Source organism: Populus alba, chromosome 1 (genome assembly GCF_005239225.2).
Source record: "Populus alba chromosome 1, ASM523922v2, whole genome shotgun sequence".
Taxonomy (NCBI): domain Eukaryota; kingdom Viridiplantae; phylum Streptophyta; class Magnoliopsida; order Malpighiales; family Salicaceae; genus Populus; species Populus alba.
Window position 1 is genome coordinate 30,918,011 of NC_133284.1, and position 14,081 is coordinate 30,932,091.

The 14,081-nt window shown below is 36.5% G+C and overlaps 2 protein-coding genes across 5 annotated transcripts; both read left to right on the top strand.

The window, feature by feature from the left end:
• Window positions 1-158: 158 nt before the first annotated feature.
• Window positions 159-6,549, top strand: LOC118047037 (uncharacterized). Its single transcript, XM_035056178.2, has 12 exons — window positions 159-348; window positions 505-880; window positions 1,841-2,003; window positions 2,084-2,133; window positions 2,489-2,581; window positions 2,660-2,748; window positions 3,330-3,408; window positions 3,611-3,693; window positions 4,010-4,088; window positions 4,201-4,927; window positions 5,109-5,745; window positions 5,856-6,549. Exons 1-12 carry the CDS (start codon window positions 317-319, stop codon window positions 5,995-5,997), a joined length of 2,550 nt encoding a protein of 849 aa, XP_034912069.1. The 5' UTR covers window positions 159-316; the 3' UTR covers window positions 5,998-6,549.
• A 584-nt stretch (window positions 6,550-7,133) lies between these two features.
• Window positions 7,134-13,110, top strand: LOC118047038 (uncharacterized). 4 transcript variants are annotated; one of them, XM_073409758.1, is made up of 13 exons: window positions 7,134-7,287; window positions 7,744-8,005; window positions 8,106-8,236; window positions 8,783-8,910; window positions 9,008-9,077; window positions 9,190-9,292; window positions 10,569-10,686; window positions 10,885-10,966; window positions 11,150-11,211; window positions 11,340-11,412; window positions 11,512-11,595; window positions 12,095-12,181; window positions 12,717-13,110. In XM_073409758.1, exons 3-13 carry the CDS (start codon window positions 8,171-8,173, stop codon window positions 12,882-12,884), a joined length of 1,041 nt encoding a protein of 346 aa, XP_073265859.1. In that variant the 5' UTR covers window positions 7,134-7,287; window positions 7,744-8,005; window positions 8,106-8,170; the 3' UTR covers window positions 12,885-13,110. The 4 variants fall into 4 exon arrangements, with proteins under 4 accessions (XP_073265859.1, XP_034912071.1, XP_034912073.1 ...); XM_035056180.2 differs by having other exon boundaries at window positions 8,106-8,232; XM_035056182.2 differs by having other exon boundaries at window positions 7,155-7,287; window positions 7,860-8,005; window positions 8,106-8,232.
• Window positions 13,111-14,081: the final 971 nt, after the last annotated feature.

The window sequence follows — 14,081 nt, forward strand, 5'->3', positions numbered from 1 at the left end:
GAAAAAAAAAGGGTGTCAATTAAAATAACTGTAAGATTAGAGACTTTTGTGCATCTTAGCCTGCAAAGGGGGCTACGCATACAAAGAACAAGGCACAGTTGCGCAACCAGATCCGTCGACAAAACCCTCTTTACTTTCCCGTACCCCCAAAAAAAAAAAAAAGAGATCCTAAATTCGAATTTTCACTTTCAATAATAACCACAAAGATAAACCCCCCCGGTCTCAAAATTCCAATTAATTTAATTTATATATATATAAAAAAGAGAACAACCTCTAAATCCTCTCTCTCTCTAAATTTTTTTCAAAATCCCTCACTATGGCCTTTCACGTAGCTTGCCCAATTACATGGTTAGTATTATTATTATCTTCACTACTATTAACACTATAACCCCCTTCTGTCTCTCTTATTTCTCCTCTTTTCTGTCTCTCTCGCGAGAGAGTTCTTATTTTTTTTTCTAGGACTGATACGATATCGTGTTTGTTTTGTCTCTCTCTCACTTGCAGTCGCCGAATTTGTTTTTGCCCGCTAGGGTTTACGCGAGATCTCCACTCTACGAAATCTAAGGCTGACTACCTGTTCGATTTAGCGAGAATCGATGAGTTTTTGAAGGATCCTTTTGGAATTAGAGCTTCCAGGGAAGGGACTGTCCAGGTCTCCGTTCCCAAGGTTGTGCCCGTGCCTGTGCCGGTTCAGATTCACCCGCCCCAGTCGCTCGCGGTCATTCCGGGGAGAGATAGAGGAGGTGATGGTGGTGTGGGCGTCGTGGTGGAGGAGGCTGTGTCACCGCAGGCTAAGCGCGTGGCTATTCAAAGGCAGGCTGCTGCTGCTAAGGCATCTGCTGAGTATTATGCTAAGAAGGTCGAGTCTGGTGATACCGCGGTGAGATTTTTTTTATGCGTTTGTGTAATTAATTTGTATTTTTTCGCAACCGGTGTAATTGAATTTTAATATTTTTTTCTTTTGTCGTGAATGGATTTTGTGTATAATGTGAGTGTGTGGATATTTTGGTTAGCAAGGCTTTCGATTTCTTACTAATAATTGGCCCTTTGCATATTTTTGGATTCTTTCATTTTGAATGTCTAGATACCGATATTAGGTTCCTGTGTGCGGAATGGCAATTGTTGATTTCTTTTACTAGTTGCTAAATTTTGGTTTAATGGATACTTGTGTTGAAATTTTTGATTTAGGGCTGTTTTGGTAGCTAGTTTATTGATTGTGAACTGATTTTGGGTGTCTGCAGTAGTAGCTTTGAACTTGTAATGGTGTTTTGGAGGTTCAATGATGAAGTACAAAGTGTTTATACCATCCACCTGCTTATCTGCAACCAAATGCTATCTATGTAATTCAATTAATAGAACAGAAGTTAATTACACTGCGATGTTTGATTTTCTACTTTTGAATAGTGATTGTGGATGTGGAGGCAATTTTTGAGTTTGACCTAATCTTGGATTTACTTAAAAAGTATAAAAGTCAGAGGTAGTTGAGACTCAAAACAAGTACCAGCACTCATTCATTTGCTAAATGCTGGTTTGTGTGGGACTTGTAATTGTTTTTCTTTCTAATATTTTGGCTGTTCATTTCGTGTTAGCATATTTATAATTCCTAGGAGATTGGGAAGAAATCTATGAACTCTTATTGGCATATTCATTATTCATTTGTTATTGCACAGCATGGTATTCCAACCCTTCTAATGCGCTAAAACCTTCTCATCTAGATGCATGAGCATGTTTATTTATGAACAAATCCTCCCATTGACGAGCTGTGGAAATCTGTTGGTTGTTATTCTGATATCATGTACTATACCATTTGAAAAATCTAATCACCTATTGCTCATTTTAGGTAACCTCGAAAGATATTTCAGAAGAAGATGTGAGTCCATTGTGTCGGATGTGCTTTGTGGGTGAAACAGAAGGAAGTGAGAGAGCTAGGAAGATGCTCCCATGCAAAAGTTGTGGCAAGAAGTACCACAGGAGCTGTTTGAAAACTTGGGCTCAGCATAGAGGTAAAACTCACTGGGTTATAATCTTTGAAGGCTGCTTTTTTTTTTTCCTTTGCAATTTCTCATAAGTCTATTGATGGTAGATTTATTTCACTGGAGTTCGTGGAACTGCCCGTCTTGCCGAACTTGTGAGGTACTCATTGATATGCATCATCGATTAATTAAATCCATTGCACCCTACTTTTTCTGGGCAAGAAATCTAGATAAGTTGTGGATCTCCAAACAGTCATTGCTATGGAGCCATGTTTGTCCTTCTTTGCCTTCTGTGCATCTGATCGTTGTATCTTTTGAAAACTATAAAGGCCATGAAATATTAGAGTTAAACATTCATTTTTAGTGTTTTGTTCATGCTATTCTTCAAAGTCCTGAAAACAGATGATTTAGTCATGTTCAGCATAGTTTCTGTGTGCTGGAAGCCTTGTCGTCTCGTATCATTTTTTTAATACGTTATCATTGCTTTTACACTTTGAATCTTCTTCTTTCCAAAGGTATGTCGAAGAACCGGAGACCCAAATAAGTTTATGTTTTGCAAAAGGTGTGATGGTGCTTACCACTGTTACTGCCAGCATCCTCCACACAAGGTGATTGTAATTGCTTGTTTTTTGGTGTCATATCTAGATCAGAATGATGTTATTAACAGTGATTTCTGAATAGTGCAGAATGTCAGCTCTGGACCATACTTGTGCATCAAACATACAAAATGTCATAGCTGTGGATCTACTGTTCCAGGAAATGGATTAAGTGTGAGGTACTGGTTATCAAGAGCTATCATTTGCACATAAATATGGTCTTTTTTGGACAATTGATTACTTGCAAAACTGTGAAAAATGCATATATTGTGCTTTTAAATAGACATTTATCGCTTTGTGACTAATGGGACCCTTGGATACATAAATGATTTGTCATTTCTTGTATTAATCTCTCTTAAGCTTGCCTTTTGGCAGCATACCTGTCAATGAGGGTGCCAACCCACTCTCTGACCCATTATGTTTGCAATTTGATACTGTGAGTGTGACCCTTGTCCGAGTATACATGACAATTTGGAAACAGATTGTTAAGTACAGCTGCAATGATGATGAATTTGTTTGATTTATGCACTGTTGATAGTTATCTCTGATTTAGACTTCCCCATTGATCTTTAACATGCACTATAACCAAAACTGAAGGAAACAACAGAGCATGATTTTGGTACTTAGTGGGTGTAGGTGTTTATCTAAATGCAGTAGTTATATATAATCCTTGTGTGTTTGTACTTGTCAACAAGGATTTTGTCTTCTTTATTTCTTGCTATTAGTAGGTTCATTTATCTTTTATATTCTAAACATCCAGGTGGTTTCTGGGATACACTTGCTGTGATGCTTGTGGAAGATTATTTGTGAAGGGAAACTATTGCCCTGTTTGCTTGAAGGTATTTTCCACTTCATGTTACATGTAAAATAAAAGGTTTGGGTCAATTACTAACTACTTGCAAGCTTTTGTGATTGATCTTTATATCTAAATGCTTCATCATCAGGCCAAAATATGTCCTTGATGATTTTGGTCTAGTAACTTGATGTTTATACTTCCAAACATGAATGAAAGTCATTATATGTTTTGGCTCAACCTTGTAGGTTTATAGAGATTCAGAATCAACTCCAATGGTTTGCTGTGATATTTGCCAGCGATGGGTGCACTGTCATTGTGATGGCATCAGGTTTGTCTCCCCCCAAACAAAAGGGCTAATGACATGCTAGGATGATAAATGTTCTCTGAATTATTGATAGACTTGACAGAAACTTATTCTTTATGAGTGATTTCCTTCAAAAAGTCATGACAATTCCTGTATGATGAATCTGGAGTAGATTCTCTTCCTTGCTTCTTTGGTAAAATGAAGTGACTTTTCTTGCTTGCAAATCGCTGTTTGTTTTCCCTACTGGATCTCTAATAAAGCTTTCTTGAGCAGTTATTTGGAGGAGGTAGTTTTTATTTTGAGAAATGAGATATCTTATTCTGGAAGAAATATTTTGCAGTGATGAAAAATATCTTCAGTTTCAAGTAGATGGAAATCTCCAGTACCAATGTGCCACATGTCGTGGAGAATGCTATCAGGTTCGTTAATTGCAGAAATCTCTCTCTTTTCTAGCGGTGTGTTCACATGTGGCTTGTCTTGCATGTCACAGTGATCAACTTCCTTTCTTACTTTTGAAATGTTTACTTCCAGGTGAAGGATCTTGAAGATGCTGTTCAAGAGCTATGGAGACGACGAGACAAGGCTGATCGAGGTTTAATTGCAAGCTTGAGGGCTGCTGCTGGGTTGCCAGCTCAAGAAGATATATTTTCTATTACTCCTTATTCAGATGATGATGAAAATGGTCCAGCAGCACCAAGGAATGATTTTGGGCGTTCTATAAAACTCTCTCTCAAAGGGTTAGTTGAAAAGTCACCAAAGAAGAGCAAGGATCATGGAAAGAAACATTTGAATAAAAAATATCCCAAGAGAAAAGGTCCTCATGCTGCTTCTTTTAGTAAGACAGAATCATATCAGCATGAAAGTCACTCTTATGAACATGATTCGGCTGATGAGAAGAATAATGATACAGAGTCTCAAGCAAAAGGAGGATTGGGTAGATGTTCTTCTCCTGTTGCTGGAATTGTGAGTCACACTGAAGGAATTTGCTCTATCAATCAGCCAGGGGCTTTGAAACACAAGTTTGTTGAAGAGGTGATGGTGAGTGATGGAGAAAGGACATCCAAAATTGTTAAAATTAAGAGTAATAAGCCTCATGATTTGGATAGTGGGGATGATGCTGAAAAACCCAGCAAGTCAAAATCTGTTAAGGCAAAGAAATTAGTGATAAATCTAGGTGCGCGAAAAATAAACGTTTCTAGTTCTCCAAAATCTGATTCTCAAAGCTGCCAAAGAGAACAAGATTTGAAGGCTTCCAACGGTAAGTGATCCTTGTTCCATACAACTGCTCGTAGTGCTATTAATGCCAAAGTTCTCATTGTTGTCTATTACCATATTTTGGTCACTGCTAAATGGTAAATGTTTGGTTGACCTATATATAATTGTGGATGTTATCATTTAGCCACTAATTCACTGACATGATTGATTTCTGCAATTTACAGGAGATGGAGTTGATCACTCCGAGCAGAAAAGAGGTTTGATCAAGTTTGCAAGGAGAGAAGGGAATTTTATTAAGTTTGGGAAAGTAAAAGCTGAAGCTTCAAACTTAAATCTCAAATCTGATGGAGGGAACCATTTTGATGCATATGAAACCACTCCCCTGGATCATGCTCGTGTTACATCATCTAAAAGAAGCCTTGAAGGGAGCAGGGCTGCAGTGGGGCCTGCAGGTGAAGTTCCTATGTTAAGAAATGACAGGGTTTCTTTGGGAAAGCAATCAGAGGCCAGGCTTGATACGCATACAGAAAGCAATGATGATTCTGGTGACACTCCTATTTTGCACTCATTGCCAAAGGATTCAAAACTTTCTTTGAAGCTAAAGATTAAGAAACCTAATCTTGAAAATCAGAGTTCTCAGATTCTTCTGCATGAAGAAGAAAAGAGTAACACAAGGGGCCAAAGGTCAAAAAGGAAGAGAGCATCAACCTTCATGGATAAAACAATGTATAATGAAGATGAAGATATGTCAGAATCACATCTAGACAGTGAAATGATGGAAGCTAATTGGATATTGAAAAAGCTTGGTAAAGATGCTATTGGAAAGAGAGTCGAAGTTCATCAGCCATCTGACAATTCATGGTGAGTTTTCATTTTACCAAGGAATAAAAAGTTTAGGCCATCGAGTACACGTCATTTTGCCAAATATATTTGCTCCATTTTGTCATATTGCTGATGTCTTCTTAATCCAGGCACAAAGGAGTTGTCTCTGACATTGTTGAAGGCACATCATTGTTATCAATTACTCTAGATGATGGTAGAGTAAAAACCTTGGAACTTGGGAAGCAAGCAGTTCGCTTTGTTCCCCAAAAGCAAAAGAGGTCAAAAACATGAAAAGTTGAACTTGTTCTTGAGTATTGGACGATTTCATCTGGACTCCAGATACTCCTCCCATTTTAAAGGCGAAGAGGTAGTCTCCATTCCTAAGGACCATAGAGATTTCAGTTGCATTTCTGGTTGCATATATGGCTGGTGATTTTTCATTGAAGCACCTTCACTAGGGCGGCGCTTCAACATTTGTGTGGCATTCTTTTGGACAACCAGGGATTATTTTGACGGAGGGCTCTCCTTCTAGCCCCCATCCCCTCCTCTTCATTCGCTCAAACGTAGCTTGCCTCCCGGTGTATGGAACTCTGTATCTAGGCATCTAGAATAACTTGCCTTTGTTGTTAATCAGTACATGTGCAAGTAGCATTGCCATTGTTCATTGTAGCTGAGTTGCAAAGCTCCAGACCTACCTGTTGTTTTTTCTTTTCAAATTTGATCTGTCAAGGGTTGCGTTGCTTCCCAAAATGAGAAGTTATAAATCTGTGCTAGTCTCTCTTCTATCTGATACTGGCATGCAGGTGCATGTGTATTATGAAAACAGGTCCCTAGTTTTCACAATACTCTTGGTTGTTAATACACGCGCTGCCACAACTTGGAAACTGATATTTCTTAATGAAAACTCGGCGGCTGTAAATCTGCCGGCAGCTGGATCTTTTTTCTGAATCGCAATATAAAATGGCGTGACCACTACAAGCGCTCATAAAAGACAAGCATGGTAGTTCGGCTTGTTCTGTATCCTCCACTCATGTCCGTTGGGTGTCGTGGGCTGGACTTGGATAAGATTGCTGGTCCATGCCCCACGATAGAAGGTGAAAACAAATACTACATAAGTATAAAATTTAAGAAGTTTATATATATAAATATAGCATAAATCATTTTTTTAATCATGAGAAATCATAAAAATTTAGCTAAATGATATTTCCAACAGAATATAGCACATCGTGGGTTTTTTTATTATCATCATTTTTTTAATTACGTTTTTTCTTAATTTCCAAACTAAAATATAATTGATTACATGAGAAGAAAATTATAAAAATATTAAGTAAGATGTTAGAAATTAAGCACTATTTTTGGTGTCCAAATTATTGATTTTTCTGGACAACTCACTTGGAAAGCCCAGCCCAAAAGGATTCAGAAAACTTTATCTTTGGTACTCTATTTTCAAAGATAAACTAAACTGATAGCGTGTGCAAGCAGAATCCACGCTACCTTGCATAATAAAACCACTCTTTCTTGCCGCGAAGGACGACGCCGGAGCCACCTCTACAGTCACGGCGGCCGATATATTCCTCTAATGTAAAACCTAATATCTCTATTACTTTCCCATCAATATGTAATGTGTTTATTTATTCAACTGTTTTTTAAACTGTGTTGGTGTTTCTTGGTCTCAACGTTTTGCCCCTTCCTGTTTGATTAAATGCCTGTCAGAGAGTACTTTATCTTCTTTCATTGATTTTCTGGCACCAAAAACAGTTCGTTCTTATGCATTCACTATAACACTTAGCTCCAACTGGAATTTAGTCTAATGGTACAAATCCCAAGCTCAGGTCTTAGAGTTATTTCAAATCATTTCATCACTATGTAGCCCCTAAAGAACTAGAATTTGAGTAGAAAAGGAAAAATATATCATTTAGGCTTGAATGAAGTAATTTAATTTCTCCGTAGGGAAAGTAGTTGCAGAGCATATCAGCTTGTTTGATGCGTATGGTCTAATATATATGATGATGCAGTTTCTATTTAATATGGATATAGGTACCTAAAAGGAGCAAGCTTTCTCTGATTAAAGAGAGAAAGAGATGGTGAAGTTTTCTGGGTGTTCTTTGATTTCTTCATTTACTCCTTTTCATTCTGTTATTCTCAAAAAACAGCGCCGATTTTCAGCATTAGATTTATATATCAACAATTCAACCAAGTCAAGAAGAACGCTTTCTGTTTTTGCTAATAAACATCAATTACGTAATATAAAAACTCACACCGAGATGGGTGTCGAACAATACCGTCCTCCTCTATTTAGGTGCGTATCCATGAATTTTAGTTTTCCTTGTTTGTTTGTTCTGGTTGAGTTGATAGGATGAATTTTTCTTTTAATTAATTTTGGTTGGTTATATTTGCAGTGTTGCTCCAATGATGGACTGGACGGATAATCATTATAGGACTGTTGCACGGATAATATCAAAACATGCATGGCTTTATACTGAGATGCTTGCTGCTGAAACAATTGTCCATCAACAAGGAGATTTGGTACGTGAGTGAAAGATTGAGAATGAAAATTGATTCATTTTTTATCAGTTAGTGATTGGGTGCTAGTGTGCAGAGAGTTTGAATCCATCTGGATTAGTAAACCAACTAACATTTTCAAGAACTCGAGATAGGGAGTTTCTTTTGGCTATCAATGTTGAGAGGCAGAGTTGTTTTAATATAATGTTTTTAGTATTTTAGATCTTTCATTGTGTTAGTAATTACATAGCTGGTTCCAACAATGCCATATAAAAGGCTGTGTGTGCACATTTCTATGATGAATATGTGCTGAAACCAAACCATTCATATAATCAGTCAATGGGTTGTACTTTTTTTTAATTACCTTCTCCTAAGAATTCAATTTGAATCGTATCAGCTTATCTGCACTATCCATCAAAAATAGTCTTCTCTTTGGTGTCTTGTAAAAGAATATGCCTATATTTGTCTCACAAGTTCTCTCTTTTCTTTTATCACCGCTGTGAATGTTTTGGCTTATTGATTAGTTCTTTGCAGAAAAAAAACTAATTCTGTATTTCTTGTTCATATTGCTCAGGACAGATTTTTGGCATTTTCTCCGGAACAGCATCCAATTGTATTGCAAATTGGTGGGAATAATTTGGACAACATCGCAAAAGCAACTCGACTTGCCAATTCTTATGGATATGATGAAATTAACTTGAAGTTAGTAGAATTCCCTCCTTTTCTTTATGTTTCTTTTTATTCTTTATTTTTTTGGGATAAACTGAGACAACACTTTGTTTCCCTCCAAAATTACTAGTTGTGGTTGTCCTAGTCCCAAGGTAGCTGGACATGGGTGCTTTGGCGTCCGTCTTATGCTTGATCCAAAGGTTTGGTAACTATGCCAATTAAATTGATGAGTCTCTGGGCTAGATGATGTATTTTATGTTCTTTTTAATATTCAATAAATTCTCATAGATTGTTTGGTATTTACAAGGAAAGTTTGTCGGTGAAGCTATGTCAGTTATTGCTGCCAACACAGATGTCCCTGTTAGTGTTAAGTGCCGAATTGGTTTAGACGATCATGATTCTTATAATGAGCTCTGTAAGGACCCTTTATATGCTTTTTATGTCTCTTTAAGGGAAAAGAAATTAGATTATTATGCAACTTAAAACCTTGTCCCTTCAAAGCTGAGGGAATAAATGTTCTCTGCTGTTCCTCTTGATGGTTTATCGCATGGCCTATTGCTACTCGCTTCTGAAATAGTTTCAAAATTATTATGCTTATGTTTTTATGCTCTTTGGATGTATTTCATCATTATGGTAATTACTGGCCACATTTTAGAAATTGGATATTGTATCAGAGGCCCATCATCTCAGCCACTGTATTCCTGCTTAATTGGGTTGGCAAAAATGATAGAATCATTGAGAAAAGTTTTTGCTACAATTTGGGGCATGCACATCAAAGGAAAGTTGCACACTTTTAAAAAATTTGTTTATTTGGGTGAGGCCAGTATATGATGAGGGGTTCAATTGACCCCCCCCCCCCCCCCAAATTAATAAAATCTAAAGAAGATATATTGTGTTATATGTTGGCAATCCTTCTGAAAATATCACAAAACTAAATTATATGGAATCATTTTAGTAGTTTTCCTAAGATATCAATTAAACTCCACTACTATTGAACAATGACTCAACATTTTTTTCATCTATTTCCAAGCATTTTAGCTTGCACTGGAAGCATAAAATTAGCACATAATTTTAAAAAATTAAAATAAAAAAGAAATCCTTTTCTAATTCTAAATCTTAAAAGTATATCCCATCCGCCAAGTGTGTTTTTGCATTTTATAAAGAAGATATCTCACACTGTCTATATATAAGTTTCCAAAAAATAAAAGTCACAGGATAACTAATAAAAATCTCCTTTTCTTTTTTTGTGCTCTACTTTTTTTGGTTCTATGTAAATCTTTCCTTTCAGATTAGTTTTTTTATATGAGTTTTGATCTCCAAAATTGCTACAATCTGAAGTAATTTTATTCTAGACAGATAAATATGATCCTGTTGATTTTATTTTTTTTGGCTATACCAGTGAGTGAAGAGCATGTATTCAGAAATAGCTTGCTAATTCTACCCTTAACAGCTTCCTTGCTTAACTTGTATATTAAAGTATTGCTTGACTGATGAACTTGCTGATCACATTTGGTGCCCTCATGTACCCCTTTGTTGCTCATGTTGTCATTTTGGTTCTGATTTGCACCTTTGTTTGGTGGGGTTCAAAAGGGATTATCTGTGTTGAATATTAAGGGCTAATTGCTTCCCTGACATTTTGTGCTATAATTTCTGGCATTGTATTTGGCCCTTATGTCAATATCCCCTTTCAGGTGATTTTATCTATAAGGTTTCTTCTCTATCTCCGACTAAGCATTTTATTATACATTCACGGAAGGCTTTGCTCAATGGCATGAGCCCAGCTGACAATCGAAAGATTCCTCCCCTGAAGTATGTATGGGCTGAAAAATTTTAGTTTGTGATTGAATGTTAACGTAATTCTCTGGAAGTTTCAGAATATTTATATTTATTTAGTAAGCATAACACTGGGCTGCTATTCTACAAATTATTGTCTCCTTAATTATTAAGCATCCTTATATCAAATAATGATATGCTTCAGTTTGTGTTATGATTGTCATATTGATGCAGATATGAGTACTATTATGCCCTCTTACGGGATTTTCCTGACTTAAGATTTACAATAAATGGAGGCATAAATTGTGTTGATGAGGTGAGGTCTTGTTTCCTCGTATAGTTCAGCTTCTGCTTACATTCAGATTGTTGCTTTTGAAATGCTTTTAAAGGTTTATTTTGTTATCACTATTCTTTTATTGCCTATGATCCCTTATGACATGGCAAAATTGTTTTGCTGATTCCTTGTTTCCCTATTTCCATTGGACATCTCAATTGATAGGTAAATGCAGCATTAAGGGAAGGAGCACATGGTGTAATGGTTGGGCGTGCTGCCTACAATAAGTATGTATAATGAGTTTTTGATGCACTTCTTGTGGTTAGGGGCATGGTTGATTTTTATGCAGCCTTCGCTCTCTATTGTTATGTTCTTCCCTGATCATTAATCTAAAGAAAGCTCTATATTTTATCAGCCTCTGGAATACTCTGGCACATGTTGATACTGCAATTTATAGTGCACCAAGCAGTGGCCTTACCCGTCGTCAGGTTCAAGAGCAAATATGGCCTTCCACAGGGACACATCTTCTGATTTTTATTTTTATTTTATTCTATTAACTTCAATTCATGGCTTTATTGATTTTTTAGGTCCTTGAACAATATCAAGTATACGGGGATGCTGTTCTGGGAACATATGGGAATAGTAGACCTAATATACGGGACCTGATAAAGGTACATTAGATAATTTAACCAATTACATTTAAGCAACCATTGTTCTGAAAATAACTGAATGTCTTCATTGAAGGACAAAGCTACATCTCATAAAACGTTCTCTGTTTTGCCTTGCTTTTTGTTAGGGATGAATGGTCAGACATCTATACTCTATAGTGATGAACAATATTTCTACTATATTTTTTTTTTCCATGTCTACTTGTTGAAGAGTATAGGGAGAGTGCTGCTTTTTGCCATCATCTGCGTGGCTATGAGAAATTTGGATTTCGTCCTGATTGAATTTAGTTGTAAGAAAAGGATAAGCAGACAAGTTTTTTTTTTTTTTTTTCAATCACATGTCATGTCTTGAAATTTGTCTGTTGTTTGGTTTGGATTTAATTCATTTTCCAGTCCCCCCGGATAAGAATGCAAACTGGTCTACATCACTGTATTACCTTGTTGTTTAAATTGCATTGTTTTACAACTTCAATATATTTGAGAAGTGTTAAATGTGCTGCAGCCTTTATTTGGTTTTTTCTATTCTGAGCCTGGAAACAATTTGTGGAAGCGCAAAGCTGATGCTGCTTTCCAGATGAAGAATATCACGGTAAGACAATTGTGATGACCTACTTAGTTTTGCTGAGTTCTAATGGCTGTGAGTCCTATCATACCAAATTGTCACGAACCCTAATTTTCTCTTAGTATATATCATATTGAAACAATTTTATTGGGTTATGGTATGATTGCATATGTTTTAAAATATTCTTTATTGTTTTTCAACTTATTTGGTTATTATTAATCATATGGTTATATGTTAACAACATTTATTAAAATTATTGATTCTAAAGAAAGTTAAAAATTATTCATTCTATTAAGTTTTTTTGAAAAGAAAAAAGAAAGGATGAGTATTGAATTCGAATGGATATTTGAAATCTTCATTATTTGAATATGGGTTATTCAAAATCCAAATCTAAAGGGTAATGAATAAGTTATGATCATTGTTTTTGCATTTGAATATGGTTATACTATTATCCTAATATTTGTGGATACTCATTTCATTCTACCATGTCCTGTCTGTTGAGCACAAGACAATCATTACCCGATTGTTGACTGAAGTTGTTAAAACTACTTTGACATTTCAGACAGTCAAATCCTTTTTCGAGGAAACCCTAGTAGCGATTCCTGATGCTGTCTTGGATTCACACGCTGCGGAGCTACCATCTGGTCGTAAAGATCTTTTTGCTAACGTACGGGGATTGCTTCCACCACCGTATGAAACCAGAGAAGAGGAGGTAGTAGTATATGCTTAGTCTTAACACATAGGCGTCATTTATACCTCGTTATATCCCATATTAAGCTTACACAACTACTGCATATTTTTGGATGACCTGGTTCATCGGTCAGTGTAACATTATCTATAAATTCGGTGTGGGACGGTCGGAGATTTATGATTGTCCCTCAACACTGAGATACAGACACTTTTGATGTATGTGCTGATAATGTATGGCAATGAATCTGATATTTGATTCTGGAAAATTCCACGTGTCAAAGCCCTTTGATTTTGGAATACTAACATTTTTTAAGGTTAACGTTTTGTGTTCGTTTCTTTGATGCACGTCGGATTCCAGTTTTAGACCTGAAAATCTGTCGTTGCTGCGTTTGCGAGTTGCGACCTCTCAAATCTGTTTATGGGCTGGAGAAACTTTGATTTTGATGTAGAAACTAGGCAGACCCGTTTCCCTGAACCACTGGTTTTGACCAGATTAGCTACCGGATTCTTAAGACCACAAGTTCTTCTTCTTCCCCTTGATAGGTGGCATTGATCTACTGGATCCGTATATGTATTCGGATAACATACTGGATTCCCCACTTTTTTTGTCCCTTTCATCTGGATTCCCAGAGTTTAACAAGCTTGGTTGGAGTACCTTTCTGAAAACAAAGAAATTATCCACAAATATAGCAGTACCAGTAACTCCACGTGCAAAAGGCCTCAATCACCATGGCTGCCTCGTTTGTCAGCAGCTCCGCCCTCACAAGCCAGTCTCTGGCAACTGCCAAGTTGGAAGTGCAGAGCCGGTGGGAGGAGGGATGTGATGCTTGCTGCAGCAGCAGCAGCTGCTGTCTGCTCAACAGCTAGGAAAGCCAGGTACAAACAACAGGGTGCTTCGAGGCCATGTTTGTCACAAGCTGTTGTACCACTGTTTTATTAATTTTTTTAATCATTTTAATGTGTTAATAACTAAAATAATATATATATACTGTTTTAATGTATTTGTAAGTAAAAAAATATTTTGAAAAGTAATTTTATTACCACTAATAAAACACCTCTTAAAAATTGTTGGATAGGAGACTATAAATTGTAAAATGGATCTTAACACTTTAAAACTTGGTTAGCCTAGGATCACTCACTAAAGAAGCACAATTTGCTCATTAATGTGCCCCAAAAAACATGTTCAATAAAGACTTGCATTTCTTGTCCAAGACTAAGTACTTGCTAGGGTTTGAGT

Bases quoted from the DNA above. Each gene is read 5' to 3' on its own strand.
- LOC118047038 (XM_035056180.2), top strand. From the start codon at position 7,788: ATGGTGAAGTTTTCTGGGTGTTCTTTGATTTCTTCATTTACTCCTTTT. The intron at 9,078-9,189 runs GTTTGGTAACTA...TTACAAGGAAAG, and splicing joins GTCTTATGCTTGATCCAAAG to TTTGTCGGTGAAGCTATGTC. The intron at 9,293-10,568 runs GTAAGGACCCTT...ATCCCCTTTCAG, and splicing joins TGATTCTTATAATGAGCTCT to GTGATTTTATCTATAAGGTT.
- LOC118047037 (XM_035056178.2), top strand. From the start codon at position 317: ATGGCCTTTCACGTAGCTTGCCCAATTACATG. The intron at 3,409-3,610 runs GTATTTTCCACT...TCAACCTTGTAG, and splicing joins ATTGCCCTGTTTGCTTGAAG to GTTTATAGAGATTCAGAATC. The intron at 3,694-4,009 runs GTTTGTCTCCCC...AATATTTTGCAG, and splicing joins TGTCATTGTGATGGCATCAG to TGATGAAAAATATCTTCAGT.